The sequence below is a fragment of the Strix uralensis genome, chromosome 1, assembly GCF_047716275.1.
Source record: "Strix uralensis isolate ZFMK-TIS-50842 chromosome 1, bStrUra1, whole genome shotgun sequence".
Taxonomy (NCBI): Eukaryota; Metazoa; Chordata; class Aves; order Strigiformes; family Strigidae; genus Strix; species Strix uralensis.
Window position 1 is genome coordinate 49,334,892 of NC_133972.1, and position 14,583 is coordinate 49,349,474.

General features: G+C 37.5%; 1 protein-coding gene across 1 annotated transcript in view; it reads left to right on the plus strand.

Annotated features, from left to right (window-relative positions):
• Positions 1-14,122, plus strand: part of LOC141942395 (macrophage mannose receptor 1-like) — a 37,426-nt gene extending 23,304 nt beyond the window's left edge. The window contains exons 20-29 of the mRNA XM_074865484.1: positions 1,174-1,288; positions 1,947-2,128; positions 2,787-2,889; positions 4,384-4,613; positions 6,500-6,665; positions 8,071-8,217; positions 9,235-9,351; positions 10,642-10,809; positions 12,620-12,649; positions 13,052-14,122. Of these exons, the coding sequence (XP_074721585.1) occupies positions 1,174-1,288; positions 1,947-2,128; positions 2,787-2,889; positions 4,384-4,613; positions 6,500-6,665; positions 8,071-8,217; positions 9,235-9,351; positions 10,642-10,809; positions 12,620-12,649; positions 13,052-13,296 (1,503 nt within the window). The 3' untranslated portion in view covers positions 13,297-14,122. The remainder of the gene's footprint in view (positions 1-1,173; positions 1,289-1,946; positions 2,129-2,786; positions 2,890-4,383; positions 4,614-6,499; positions 6,666-8,070; positions 8,218-9,234; positions 9,352-10,641; positions 10,810-12,619; positions 12,650-13,051) is intronic.
• Positions 14,123-14,583: the final 461 nt, after the last annotated feature.

Consider the following 14,583-nt stretch of genomic DNA (forward strand, 5'->3'; position numbering starts at 1 on the left):
TACAGGTAGAGAAAACAACTCTCTCTTTTACCTCACTATACAAATTCTCTCACCTTATACACCACTTTATTAAGTGGTATTCTAATTAGCAGTGTAGTCAATTTTCATGTTGGCAAGTCCATATCTAAATCTCAAAATTAGAATGTTTTAAGTTATAATTTTTGTAAATGTCCATGTGCCTTTAGTCATAGTTAATTTTTCAGTTTCTAGAATTTTCTGTTTATTTTAGACATACTTACTGCATGGAAATCCTGTTTCATTATCCTTATCTGTAAGTGTAAACCCCTTTTTCTGAGTAACACTGAGATGAAAAATTAAAAGGTCAAACTTTTCATATATAATCAGCTATCACAACTTATCTTAGATTGAGTAACACAAACAGCAATAAATGTCAAATCAAATACAGAAAACAAGCATTGCTTTTTGCTAAGTTAAGCAAAAGTACATCTGGCCATATGAATTTAAAAAAAAAAAAAAACCACAACAAAAAACCAACAAATGAAAACCGCAAATCAATCCCACAGTGCAATCAATAGGAAAAGTTTTTATGCATTCAAAGGGCATAAAAAGGGAGAAACAGCATATGCCAGTTAAAAATCATGTCTGCTGTCCCTCAGAACATACAGAACCAAAACCCAATTTTTAATACTGGTATTCAGGAAAAATCCCTGTGGGATACTAATACACTGTACAGAAGAGCACTTCTTCCTGATGCTGTTCCACCCATGCTGAATGTTCACACAACCTCAGGCTTTAGCACTAAGTCTGTGGTATAAAATTGAAAGAACTTGACCTGAGAGATTCCTGCCCCAAATTATGTTCCCAGTCAGGAAATAGTTTCAGTCCCTCAAAAATTCTACTTTTCAGTAATGTGATCTGAAATATTCACCCATGCACATTGGATATCTACTTAATTCTTCAAAAGCTTTTGGAGGTTGCCCCCTTTTGCCCAGAACTAACCTTGGACAGCCCATAGATTTGTAAGTAAGTGCTGCACACACTTTGCTATGATTAGCTGGGTTTCCTTCTTGCTCGCTGAAAGTATTCACATTTCAGTAGACTCCCCATCTGCTGCTCTGTACATGCATGGATTAGAAATTAATTAATCAAAACCAATGGTTTTAATACTCTTTGACACCTGAAATTTTGTCTAATCCTTTACTCTTCCTTCAGTGTTATAAAATATTTGGATCCAGAGAAGAAGAGAGACTGACTTGGCACTCTGCAAGAAGTGCTTGTATAGGATTAGGGGGAAATTTGGCCTCTATACACAATGAGCAAGTGCAAGGTATGACATCAGAACCTTTTGGCACTAGGTATGAAGCCAGCACATTTCACCATCTAATGACAAGGCTGAACTAGCCTCCAGATTCAAACAGCATAACCTATGAAGGAAGACCCGGAGCTGCTTGATCCTGAGAGAAGACTGGAGTGAGATAAGATACTTTCCATCTCGTGGCGAAAGCATCATGTAGAGGGAACAGATTAATCTGTTCCCCATGGCCTTGGAAGATGGGATAAATAGTAATAGTTCATAGTAATGAAATGCCCACAGATATTCAAGTCAGAAAGTAAACAAACATCCATCAGAAATGACATATGTGCAGTTAATACTACCTTGGGGAAGACTGATTAGTCCTTTTGAAGTCCCTTCTAGCCCTAATTTCTATTCTACTATTCTACTATTTCCAAGAAGTATTTATCATTTTTTATCCAAAAAACATTTCCTTTTGATTTTTAAATGAAATCAAACTGCTTCAGTTAAATTACTCATTGTAATTTTTCTCTTTTATGATTAACTCGTATTCTAATAATACTGAACTTGATATTTGCAATATTTTTAAAAGTTGATTGGTTGTTTTATTTGGAATTTGGTTTACACTGAATTTGAAAAGACAACTCCTCAGCTACTGTCTTTCTCTGATTTTTTTTTTTTTTTTTAATAGCCTTCTTCACCTTCCACCTGAAAGATATTGCCAATGAAACATGGATTGGATTGAATGATATTAACAGTGAGGATACATATCTTTGGACAGATGGAAGCTTTTTTGACTATTCAAAGTGGGCAAGACAATTCCCATTTAGAGATAAATATATTCAAGTTAACTGGAACTACATTACAATACAGGTAAACAAAAAAAAAAAATCAGAAAACGCATAACTTAGATAACATCCTCAAGGTTAGCATAACCAGACTGATTCCTCTTCCAGCTAGGATCCTATAATTCAATGGCTTAAAGGAGAAGGCAACTGAATAATATTTCAGAGATCAAGTTTTTAAAGCTGTACCTAGAGATTAATAGGCCTGTTTAGAGTCTATACTTATTGTCATTCCTTTGCAGGAGTCTAAAACTGCAGAAAGGGAGTGCTGTATTCTAATTACCACTAGAATTAATTAGAATTATTAGAATTATTAGACTTCACTGAAAATATTCAGTATTACTAACTGGGATTTTTACTTTGGTTTATTATTTCTTCTTGTACAGCATCAATCCAAATGAAAGTTCAATAAATTCAGTACAGGCTACCATAAACTACATAGTAAAAATACTTTTGGTGCACTCCAAGAAATTTTAATAAACTGATAAAAGTTCTTGCAGTTATCTGCCAAGGAAAGTACATTTGCTTAAGATATATAATACAAGAAGTTTATTTTCCAAGAAGCAAGAATTAAAATAAGAGCCAGAAAATTAGAAAAGAAAGCGATTAACTTTGTCTCCTCAAATCTATTATTTTGCCAGACATTTTGCACTTCATCAGCTATAACTTTCTCATTTTTTCCCTAGACTGACTGTGTTGCAATGACAAAAAGATCTGTAGATGAAGCAGGGTGCTGGGAAAACACTGACTGCCAGCATAACAAAAGCTACATTTGCCAGATGGACAGCAGTAAGTTTTACTTTTCACCTTTTTCATTGGAAGACATTTACTGAGTGATCCGACTGTACGAGTCCTCAGTTGTAACAGCCTGGCTGCCTGTAGCAGCCAGGGTGAGGGAAGCAGGGTTACTTTCCCAGCTGAGGAATTCCAGACACAAAACCCACTCTGGGATAAGGATTATAAAAAAGTTTTGGCTTTACAGCCTCTCCCCTACCAGCATACCCACCAACACTCACAGAGGCTGACTTCACCTACCCTGCAGACATATACACTTACATCAGTTGTCTGAAGTGGTGAGCAGACACTTTGAAAGTAGGATTCACCTGCCTCATCCTGAGGCAAATGCCCAAAATGGGTTAGAAGACCTGTGCCTTCAAAATCACTTTTTTCTTTATTGACATAAAAGTTTAGCCATCTGTACTTTACACAACTAGCACAGATATAGGTATCTGAATCACGTTATTTTGCAAATGCAAATACAAAGCATAAAAACAAATCCATCAGTGATCTCCACCATAGGTATTTTAGCTAGCTAGACAATACACTGAAAGCTGATTCCCCACCCTCACCCCCAGATCTAACCCCCCCTCACACAGGCTCCACTGGGCATTAACTAAGGTCAGTTAAACTGGTTATTTTGCTCATCAGTCTCCAGCAATGCTTTTATATCACAAGACCAGCAGTAATAACAAGGGCAAAAGTTCTAGTTTTCTTCATGTGTCCTCAGGGTAGGAGACACGTCCGGAGCACAGATACACTGCAGAGTACACAGGAAGAGAAAAAGGGAACTGCTGAGCAGCAAGTAAAAATACAGGAAGAAGCCACAGCTGGGCCAGATGTTTCAGGGCTCCATCCTGTGCAATTGCAGAAAGCTGCATGAGTGCAGCTTGTCACTAACAAAAACAATTGCCAGGGTATTCTCGACACTGACTGAACACAAAGGCAGTTTTTGTCCTTTTTTCTGTCCCCATCACTAGCTCTAGGTCTTTGTTTTCTACTTGTGCATATATCGTTTAAAGTACAACTACAGTTTCCTTTTTCATTTCAATCTACATGGGGAAGAAGTAGCAGCAGAGTCACAAACTTTGTTTAGAATGAAATTCACCCCTATTTTGAGACTGAAGAGGTGTGGAGATCCTGCACCATGCTTGTGCTTGGGGTGAATTTCACCTGCACCGTGGGAGGGGGACCTAGAGAGCTCTGGGGAAGGATCACTGTGTGGCCAGTATTCACATAATTTCATCTGGTGCAGTGTATGTCTATAGGTTCACAGAGCTCATTCTCCCTAACCCCTGAATACACTATTTACACTATAGTTAAAAATAATTCCAAGTTACCATTAAAATGTCTCCTGTGTTTTAAATAAGAAATGCTTTTACTTGATGCTTGTGTTGCCACACTATATTAATCTGTTACTCAAAAGTAATACTGCTAGTACTAGGCAGCTGGTAATTTTTCTCTGTTTTTTCCCCTTCTTCTCAAATTTGTACTTCTTTCCTACAGAGCCTGAACTGTTTCATTCCACAACTGCTCCAGATTCTGATTTCATCAATTATGGTAACAGCAGCTATTTAATCATTCCTTCTAAAATGAATTGGGAAGAAGCAAGAAAAGCCTGCAAGGATAAATCTTCAGAACTTGCCAGCATTTTTGATTATTACAGTAATATATTCCTGCTGCTGCAGGCAGCACAATATGGAGAGCCCTTATGGATTGGGCTCAACAGCAATGTGGTAAGATTAATAAATTGATAGGTGGTGCAGTTAAATGTTATGACTGGATTACTATCAGCAGGGAGAATTGTAGCATGAGCAGATTTAGGAACCTAGGACTGGTGGATAGCACTCACTTCATTTAACTTTATCCCTCTTAAATTGCCCATAGGCGATGGAGAAGGATGGGAACCTCTGACAGTGCTGGCCTCTCTTTACCAACTCCATGGGAATCTTAGACACTTAGGTCAAGGTACTTGGTTAAATTTTAGATGGCCCTTTTTAGGAGAGGTGAATTCTACTCAAAGGGACCAACAGGGTCATTAAGGCTAGTGCCTTGTGATCATTGGCAGCTGTAGCTTTTTCATTACTTTTTAGTTCAGAAAGGTTCACAGGACATAACATGTGCCTCTGAACACCCTCCTTGTTACGCCTGCTAAGTCCAAAAGATTAAAAGCAGTAAAAGCTATACTGTACCAGAAGTGAATACGGAGATCCAGGTCCACCACTGTGTAAGGGAACACTCAAGTGAGCATCAGTTTTATTAGTTATGTGACTGTCAAAATGATCTTCGGCTTTTCTAGTGAATATGCAGTTGCTCAATGAACTTAACTATTATGTTTCTATTGCATTGTTCTTTGAGCTGATTAAACTGCCTTGAGAATAAAAAAGAGCTCTTTCATCAGTAATAATCTTGTTAACTAGTGATTGTTTTTACTAATTGTGATTCCGCACTGATATGTAACACAGCATAACATGTCTGAAATTCAGTATCCCTATGGAGAACTTACAATAAATTCTGTGTAAAAATAGCATTTCTCATTGTATGATGCAAAGCACTCTGATAAAGCCTCTTAGAAGACTACATTTTCTGAAACAGTGAACTTGTTGCTGAACAATACATATTTCCATGGTTCTAACAGTGTCTCTCCCTACCAGACAAAATGCTTGGTCTTATAATATGTAAGTGATTGATAGTCACCAACCTTGACACAAATCTTTCCACTTGCACAAGTCCACAGGACATCTCTATCCAAAACAAAGCAGTATTGTTTAAGTCCACTTGATATCAAAATTGGTTGCTTTTATAGTCATAAGGACATGGTTTAGAAAGCAGTTAAAAGTCCATTATGATCAAGTTTGGATCACCAGACATGTTCTTCTGGTCCTGCTGTTGCAGAGTGAAGCTTTGTGGTTCTTCCTGCTCCCCTGGCAGCAATCTTGCCCTGATGGTGCCGAGCTCAGGAGGGCTTGTGTACCTGGCCTCTTGACACATCTAGACACAGAACTGGGTCTGTTCCCTTTTCCTTGTAATTCTTCCAATTTTTCCTAGGGAAAAAAAAAAAAAAAAAAAAAGAGTGGGGGGAGGGCAGACTACAGACTAAACAAAGACTCAAGACTTCCTGCTCTTGCATATTTCTCTTTTGCCCCTAACAAACTAGTAATTTTCTCAGATTTTTCATAGTGATAGCTGCAGTTTACTCCTGAATGTTTCTCCTCAAAACTGTCCTTGAGCTTATGGTCCTTGTTTGACCACCACCGGTCTAAGACCCACTTCCACCTGAGCTTTCCACAGGTTTCATGTTCCTCTTCATGATGACCTGACTCTGGGAGAGTGATTCTACCCCACAGTGTTGCCCAACAAGGGATTGAGCACCAGCAGTACCCAGGAAGCACCAGTTACCCTTCAAAACACTTTCATGGGCTGTTACAGCATAGGAGGCATACTGCTGTGTCTTTTACATTGCTGAATCCTGATTCAATTAATATTTCAACAGAACTAGCACAGATATACAAACTGAGGTCTATATATCACTGTGAAAATGTGAATTTGTATAAATCCACTTACCTGAAACAGCAGATGAGAATGTAGAAAAAATATGTTAAAATGTCTGTTTCAATTTTAGACTTATGGCTATTACAGATGGACCGATAAAAGGAAAATAAGTTTTACTAAGTGGTACTATGGAGAACCAAAACAGAAAATAGCCTGTGTGTATCTAGAGCTCCATGGGACCTGGAAAACAGCACCTTGTAATGAAAAACATTTTCCTGTCTGCAAAAAATCTGAGGGTAAGCTATGATGATAACTTTTGGTTTTATGGAAGAAGCCTTGCTGGATCTGCTTTGACTGAAATACAAATTTCTAAGTACATATTAAGGAATAATAAGCATGAGTATATAATGTCAATACCTTTATTTTGTATGAACAATGTTTTATTTTGATGGACTTGTCATTCACCAGCCAGGATACTGCCGTTTCACTGGACTGGGGTGATAACTGCCACAGCAGTTATCCTACATCACAGGCAGACAGAACGTAGACATTGTGGGAGTACTAAACATTTCACTTCGAGTCTGGAATGTGAATGTTTTTGCTGACAGGGATTTTATGGGAAGGACTGTAATCAACGAAGTCCACTGAGTATAAAATTTTGTTCTTTCAACATAAGTAGTGATCATACAGTGGTTACAGCTTCACTGTTAGTAGATTCTAAAAACTGGGGAAAGGAGGAAGGGTTGTATCTGGTTATTCATGCAGCAGTCTGGTAGCTGCTGCTAATGTATTATGGCATTGGGAAGAAAAGTCCATTATTGGCCCAAACAAAAGTTCATACTTCACACTGATTCTATAGGTGTCACTGAAGAATACTACAAATTAAAAGCTACAGGCAAACCTTAGGATGGGACTGAATTTTTTGCTTTCTCACTTGTATTAGAGCAGTTGCTGTTAGCTCTAGTGACACTGAGTTAATGGAAATTCTGAATTTCTTTTGATCTGTTTTTGTATAGTTTTTCTTTAATTTCTCTTCCAGGCCATGCTCTGAACTTCAACTCTGTTCATTTGCAACTTTTGTTTTAAAAACCCATGTACTGACTGACAATGTTACTGTTTCTTTCAATAATGTAATTGCAGGAAAACGAGAGACTACTACACAAATATTCAATGAGCTTCAGATTATTCCATGCATTGCCAGAGTTCAAGATGTTCAGAAATTCTTTGCAAGGATTATTATCTTGGGGAAAATATCAAAAGGAAAATTTCCACAGTAAACTATGATTTAGATGATATTTCCTTTAAAATCAAACTGTTATTTGAACCTTTTGAGGGTTTGGGAGTTTTATGGCTTTTCTTTTTCTGCTTTTTACTGTACCTTTTCTTTATACAAATTTGTTGGTTGTAACAAAATAAACTAGAACTAAAAATCCCTGAACACTCAGATATCCTTGAGACAGTCCAAGTTTGATTTAGTTGCTAACACAGAAGAGCATGAGCTCACATTGAATCATTCATCTGTGACTGAGCAGTTCTGCTCCTCATTGTCACTCTTTACATAGTCACTGATAATTCTGGCACTGCGTGCTGAAGAATATTTTAAGCACTTTTAAGGAAGGTTTTTTTTTAAACTTGATTTCGTATCTGAAGAACTGCAATCCCTGCTGAATGAAAGCATTCATAATATCTCATTTCTTTTAGATGTACTTCCTTCTGATCCCCCACAGGATATTGGAAAATGTCCTGAATCTGATCACATATCTTGGATTCCTTTCCAAAGCCACTGCTATAACTTCAATGCCAATGAAATGAGCTGGGTTCAGTCTGTGACTCAGTGCGTTCAATCAGGTAATTTTTATTTTTACCCAAAGATAGGATTTCAATCTTGACATTAAAAAATCTTTAAAAAAATCTTGAACACTAATGCTGCAAAATCTACACATATTAGAAAATCAGTGTGTCATTTATTTTTCACTGTTGATGCTGTTTGCTTTTCAGTTATGTTGAAATTAGGGTGATCAATTTTCCCTGTTTTTTTTCCAGCTGTGCTTTTTTCTTGTTATATTTCTTCATTCACAAAATTTATCTTTTTAGTAAGATTTTAAAATGGGTTAACTTCTTTCTGGCCTTACCTCTTCTTTTCCATATATGTCCCTAACATGGGGTGTGTGATCCAAAGGGGCTGCGTGTTCTGCCTGCAAATCCTCAATCTACCAGCCAGGCTCCCTGGCAGCCTGCAGAGCTAGGGGAGGGCTTATACTTCCCTCCCTCATCTTGGAGGCAGATGGTCCTGGCCAAGACTATGAGCTGCTCCTTGGCCCTCTTCCACCTATGCTGCTGAATCATCAGCTACCTCACCCATGCTTCAGTAGGCTGTGAAAGGGAAGCACTATACTGCCCAAAAGAAATGGGTCCTTTTCTTTCATATTTTTTTAGATTCATTTAGCCCTTTTGCTTCATGACTGTTGACAGAAAAATCAATACTTTTTGAACTGCAAATTTGTTTGCTGTGCAATATTACATGCTACATAATATCCTGTCAAATCCATGAACAACAAATAGTCATCTGTAATACCTATAAAAAATATTATCCAATCACTTGAAAATAATGTGCTCTTTGCCCACTGTTTCAAAATCATCATCCTCACTGTGCTTTCCTGTCTTTCATTTCAGACAGTATCACTCGCAGTCTGTGCTGTTCCCCTACAGCTAAACACTACTTTCTAGCCTCCATTTATATCCTTGCTTACTCCCTACCAGCAGGAGAGGTTTTATTATTAACCTTATCCTATATCAAAGGCTCTAACTACCTCTGACTTCTAAGGCAGGGGATACCTCCAACATTTTCTGTTGGTTTTCTTATAGGTGGTACATTGGCTTCTGTAGAAGATCTGGCTGAATCACACTTTTTAGTAGAGCATGCATACTTACACACAAGCAAGACAAGTGGCTTTTGGATAGGAATATACAGAAATGTAAATGGTAACTGTTTTAATTTCTATATAGAATCATAAATAGACTTCATTATATGGACAGAAATATGATTAAGATACATTGTTTTTAAGGAACTAATTGAATTACAGTAGAAGCTAGTTAAAAACAAAAAGATAGATTTATATAAAAATTCTTGGAAATTGATGGTTTTATCCAATAGGTGTGAAAGGCCATAGAAAAGAAATTTGCTTGGCTTCTTCAAATATCTTGTAGTTTATATATGATTCAGTAGCAAAAATGCAGAGAGGTGACAGGAATATCTCTTGAGAGGCACAACATGGAAGATACTGTTCTTTAAGAAAGCAGGATGCAATGTGTAATTTCAGCTATCCATACCTGGGGCAATCATGGGCCCTTTTTCTAAATTAAAATGATCCAGGAGTTGCTATAATTGATAATTTTGCCCAGCTGGTTACAGTGGTAGCATAACCAATAATTTTGCACAGATGGTTACAGTGGCAGCATAACCAAGATTTCACAGAGGACCACAGCCAATGACATGTATCTGTCCCTCTGACCTCAGCCCTCTCTAAGGACATCTCCTATTCCTGGTCTGTGAGAAAGCATTTCCCACCCCGTTTGCTCTGTGTCCCAGTAGGGAACATGTCCCAGCTGGCTCACATCTTCTCATGGCTGAGGAGCACCGCCTGGGAGTTGTGGTTGTCCAGCCAGAGTTCACAGCATTGAGCTCCTCTATCTCTGTATGGGGAAAAATAGGCTGCTGGTTGCTAGAAAAAGACTCCAGTGGAAAACATGCATCTCGAAGAAAACAACACTAGTGTCAATCCACAATCAATCAGAAAAGATTTTTTTTTAGATTAACTCATTGATACTTCAAAATTTTTATTTCAGAGGTTATGCAAAAAAGAAATGTTTTAACTAAGTGTATGTTTAAGCTTTACAGTAAAAGTTGCTTGATTTTCAGTGAGTGAAATTTCAATGAGAACTAATAACTTTGAGATTTTTAAATAAAAGCTTAGTTTTATTTATTTTTCTATTTGAAACTTTAGTCCCCTAGATAAAAATATGGAGATATGCCAATTAAAACTAAGCTATGATTAGCAAATCTGCAAATCATAATTTTGAAAAGCAATTATATTGTTTTTAAGAAGAGACTCAAAAGAAATAAAATGCATTAGAAAATAACCACAGAGGGAATTTTTGAAGAAGCTAGTATTGCTTTACTAGGCTAAAGTAATAAAATAAGAGAAAAGCTAATATTAGTGAAAATCTTTGATGTGGAACTATTAATTTTGCTACTAACATTTGCAATATTAGGGCAGCTGCTTTGGCAAGACAACAGCACCTTAGACTTTGTCAACTGGGCAGAAGGTCAGCCCTCGGAGGAGCAGCTTGATCACTGTGTGGAGTTGTCTGCGTTCTCTGGCTACTGGAGTATCCTTCCTTGCTCTTCCCAAAAGGGTTTTATTTGTAAGAAACCAAAAAGTAAGTCAGTTCTTTAATATTTGCTCTTGATGTTTACAGTTTTATTTCAGTAGTAATAACACAATATAGTCATTACAAAAGACCAACATAAAACGCTGTATTTACAGACTTTTCTTTATCATCTGTTTCAGCATTCAGACAAAAATAATATGAATATATAGATATCCCCTTTTTTTGTCTGCCCTGTTTATATTTTGCTGCTTCGTAACTTCAGATTTTCTTGCATTCTGTGATGAATAATCAGTTAGTAGCTAAAGACAGTCAGTATTTTCTGGAAAATTTCTAAACTACTCTATGTTTTTCTCCCTCCAACATATACACGTTTTCCTGCTAACATTCATATTCCCTTTCTATGGAACAAGGGTTGCATCAATAATTTGCTTTTCTTCCTCTTGCTGTACTATGATACACGCTGTTCCAGTAAGAAATGGATGAAGCAATTCCATTTAAATAATAACAGAACGGAAGCATGATTCAGAGCACGTATAGTAACCTTGAAAATAGTAGAAGTGTTTTGGTTAGCAATTTTTTTTTTTTTTTTAATATTATGTTTCTGTGTAACTGAGCACCATCTGCTTTGGTCAGGAAGTAGAAATATCAGAATATTGTGAGCCAAGCAGCCATGTGGTATTTTGGAATTTAACTGTTAATTCTGCAAAAAAGTATGATTTCCTGCCCTGTTTCGCAACCCTGAGGTTTGGGATGTTTCTGGGGTTCTGTCCTTTCCCCTCCCAGAACAACAAAGCTGCAGCTGGTAGGGGAAGCAGCCGTACACATTTGTAGTGGCGTCAAAGCATCTTCTGAAAAGAAAAATTCTCCTTTTAGGGCAACTCCTAACTTTCTTTGCGTAGTCAGAGCAATAGACACTACAGAAGGTTAATTCTTTATTACCAGATGTCTCGGAAAGTAGAAACTCAGTGCCAACACATGCTTTATTTGTTGGGTTTGACTGTGAGTGGCCCCTACATGCAATGCCAAAGTACAGAGAATATTCCCTGGCACCAGGTTCTCCAGCAGGATGGGGTTTCAGCACAAGCAAATACTCCATTACAGTGAGCTAGCATCCTTCCAAGGGACAATTTAACAGCTGCATATCCTTCGTGCTCACAGACACGCCGAAGCTTAATGTGCTGCTGTGCTGCTGCTGCAGCAGCCCGGCTCCCGGTGCTTCCCACGCTGGAAAACGCACCCGACTGTGCCCGCGCCTCCCGGGGCCCACGGGGAAGGGAAGATCTGCTTTGGCCCTGGCCAGCACCCAGCTCGCACCCAGCGTGCTGAAAATAATCTTGCAGATGGCGCCCTCTTTGCACAGCCAGGAAAAACTGCATAAGAAAGCTTGACTTTATAAATGTAATTATAGATGCAAATGAATTACGGTAAATTAAAATCTCTTGGGTCTCAAAGGAATTGTGTGCAGTACAGGAAAATTCAAATATCCTCAGCATTTGATCAAGTTGTTCCCAGTCTCTGCAGGCATGCAGACCCAGTGAAGAGGGCAAGATTTATTAAACAGTAGAGAGTCCATCTAAAACAGTCAGAAACTACCTGTACTTGGAGATCCTTTGGTTATTAAAAAATAAGCAAGAAGGGGCCTTTAATATGCAAAAGCACTGCAGTTTTATTACAGTGAATATCATGTTAAAAATCAATCACACCTTTTCATCTCTGTTAATTCAGCAAATGCGTTTCCAGAAGTGATGAGGTAACCTTGATGTGCAGGTTACCAGACCTTTTTACTAACGTGAAACTGTCAGGATGAAAATGTGACCTTTTCAGATTTTGACTAAACATTTGTCTTTATTTTTGACAGCTATTCTTAAAGCAGCTGCAAATGTGGAAGGTAGGATTTATTTTTCCTTCCCAATAGTTTCAAAGACACATGAAAAGAAATACTCGGGTATTTTTATGAATTGGTATTTATTATTTATTCATCTTTTATATATTTATTTATATGAGCTTAATTTATTTAGTTGCCATTGAATTCATTTCCAGCATGATTTAGCAACACCTAAGAGACACTTAGGGCAGCCCAGGATAACTAAATGCTTTGGTAAACTGATTGCCCCATCTTTGCTCCTTCTTTTGCATGTTAAGATCTATGACAGGGACTGACACAGAGTCATTATGAGAGATATTCCCCCTGGTAATTAAGGGGGAAATTAGACCAATAGTTTTCAGTATTCTTCATATTTATTTATGGCTACAGTACACCCACTTCTATTTGCTTTGTATTTATTTACAGATGCCAAAAAGGACAAAGCACATGGTCACATGAATATGTGGATACTACTTACTCTCGTCCTCATAATTTTATTAGGGATGGGCTTCATGATTTATTTCTTATTCAAGATCAAAACTCAAAGTGAGACTGAAAGAGAGGCGAGGCAGTGCAGCACACTGCTAGAGTACAGCCATGTCCTAACTGGAAGGGGCAATGAAAATGATTCTACCAACGACAAAGAAAAAAATGAATACAGTGCCGTCTAATGGGATAACACAGCCAAACTATATGGTTAAGCTTAAAAAAAATTCTAGCTGGAACAAAGGAAATCTTAGTAAAAGCTACCTGCACCTAATAGACACTATGAACTAAAATTAAGAATTATTCCTTTGGTAAGGGTTAAGAGCTCTTGCTCTGTGCTCTTCAGGAAATACTCTCAGGACTAAGACTCCATACTGTATACAATGGGTAATTAAACAAGCATAAAAAATAATAGAACTAGTGGGAATTTAGACTTAAAAGTTATGGATTAATACTCTAGTGTTCTCTTTTTAGAGTTGTGGCAGCATCACATACAGAGTCAAGCGCAGACTTACAGTGATCACTGTCTTTGCAGAGAACTTGGCCCCAAAGCCCGCACTTTGAGAATATATCTCACCATAACGTACTGAAGCAAGCATACTGTTGCTCAAATAAAATGGTGTTTGGAATAAACAGAGATTTACACGAATTCTTTTCCCCCATTATTGCCTCTGTCTTACACTCTTTACACAAGTAACTTCCTTGCCATAATATTATAAGTAAAATGCAAGTACATGTCCTTCATTCATGGCTTCAACTTGGATTTTGCAAAACAAGTAAATCTTTGCAAACACTCAATCTTATTCTATGATTTTGAATGTTTTGTATCAATTATGAATATGAGATTATATCAATAAATGATCTATATATATTTCAGAATAATAATTCAGTGTTGTTTAATTAGTATGAGAGATGTTATACGGTTTGGTGCTCCCATGAGTCCTTAATCTCATGACCTTAAGAGAGAGGCTAACAGGAGGAAACACAGAAACATGAACAAGGCATACAACTAAAAAGAAACATAAATAAACTATAAAATAAAGTGGATGTCAAATAAAACTGGAAGAATTCATTCCTGTTTTTATTTCACTTGATTGTTCATTTTAGGATGTCTTTTCTTACTATCCTCCAACTCTCTGATAAATGGACTGATGACTGGGCATTGTATCCATGCTAGGGGCCAGTAAGGCAGTGGGGCGCACTGCAGTGTCTTGGTAGTGAAATGCTTTAGAGGTTTACTCTGCTGTTTAAGTTTTCTATGAATTCTATGTTGTCTGTGACAGACTGAAATAAAAAAAGATCTCAAGGATCTCTGGGAAAAACAGACCCTTATAAAGTGCATAAGAACTGTACAGAAGAGATCATTTGGAAGGAGAGATTCACATGACATTGGATTGCTGGTTTGTAGATGTTGCAGTCAAACAAAACATAGTGCAGAGGGTAGAATGAAGTGCATTCTGTACTCAAACTGC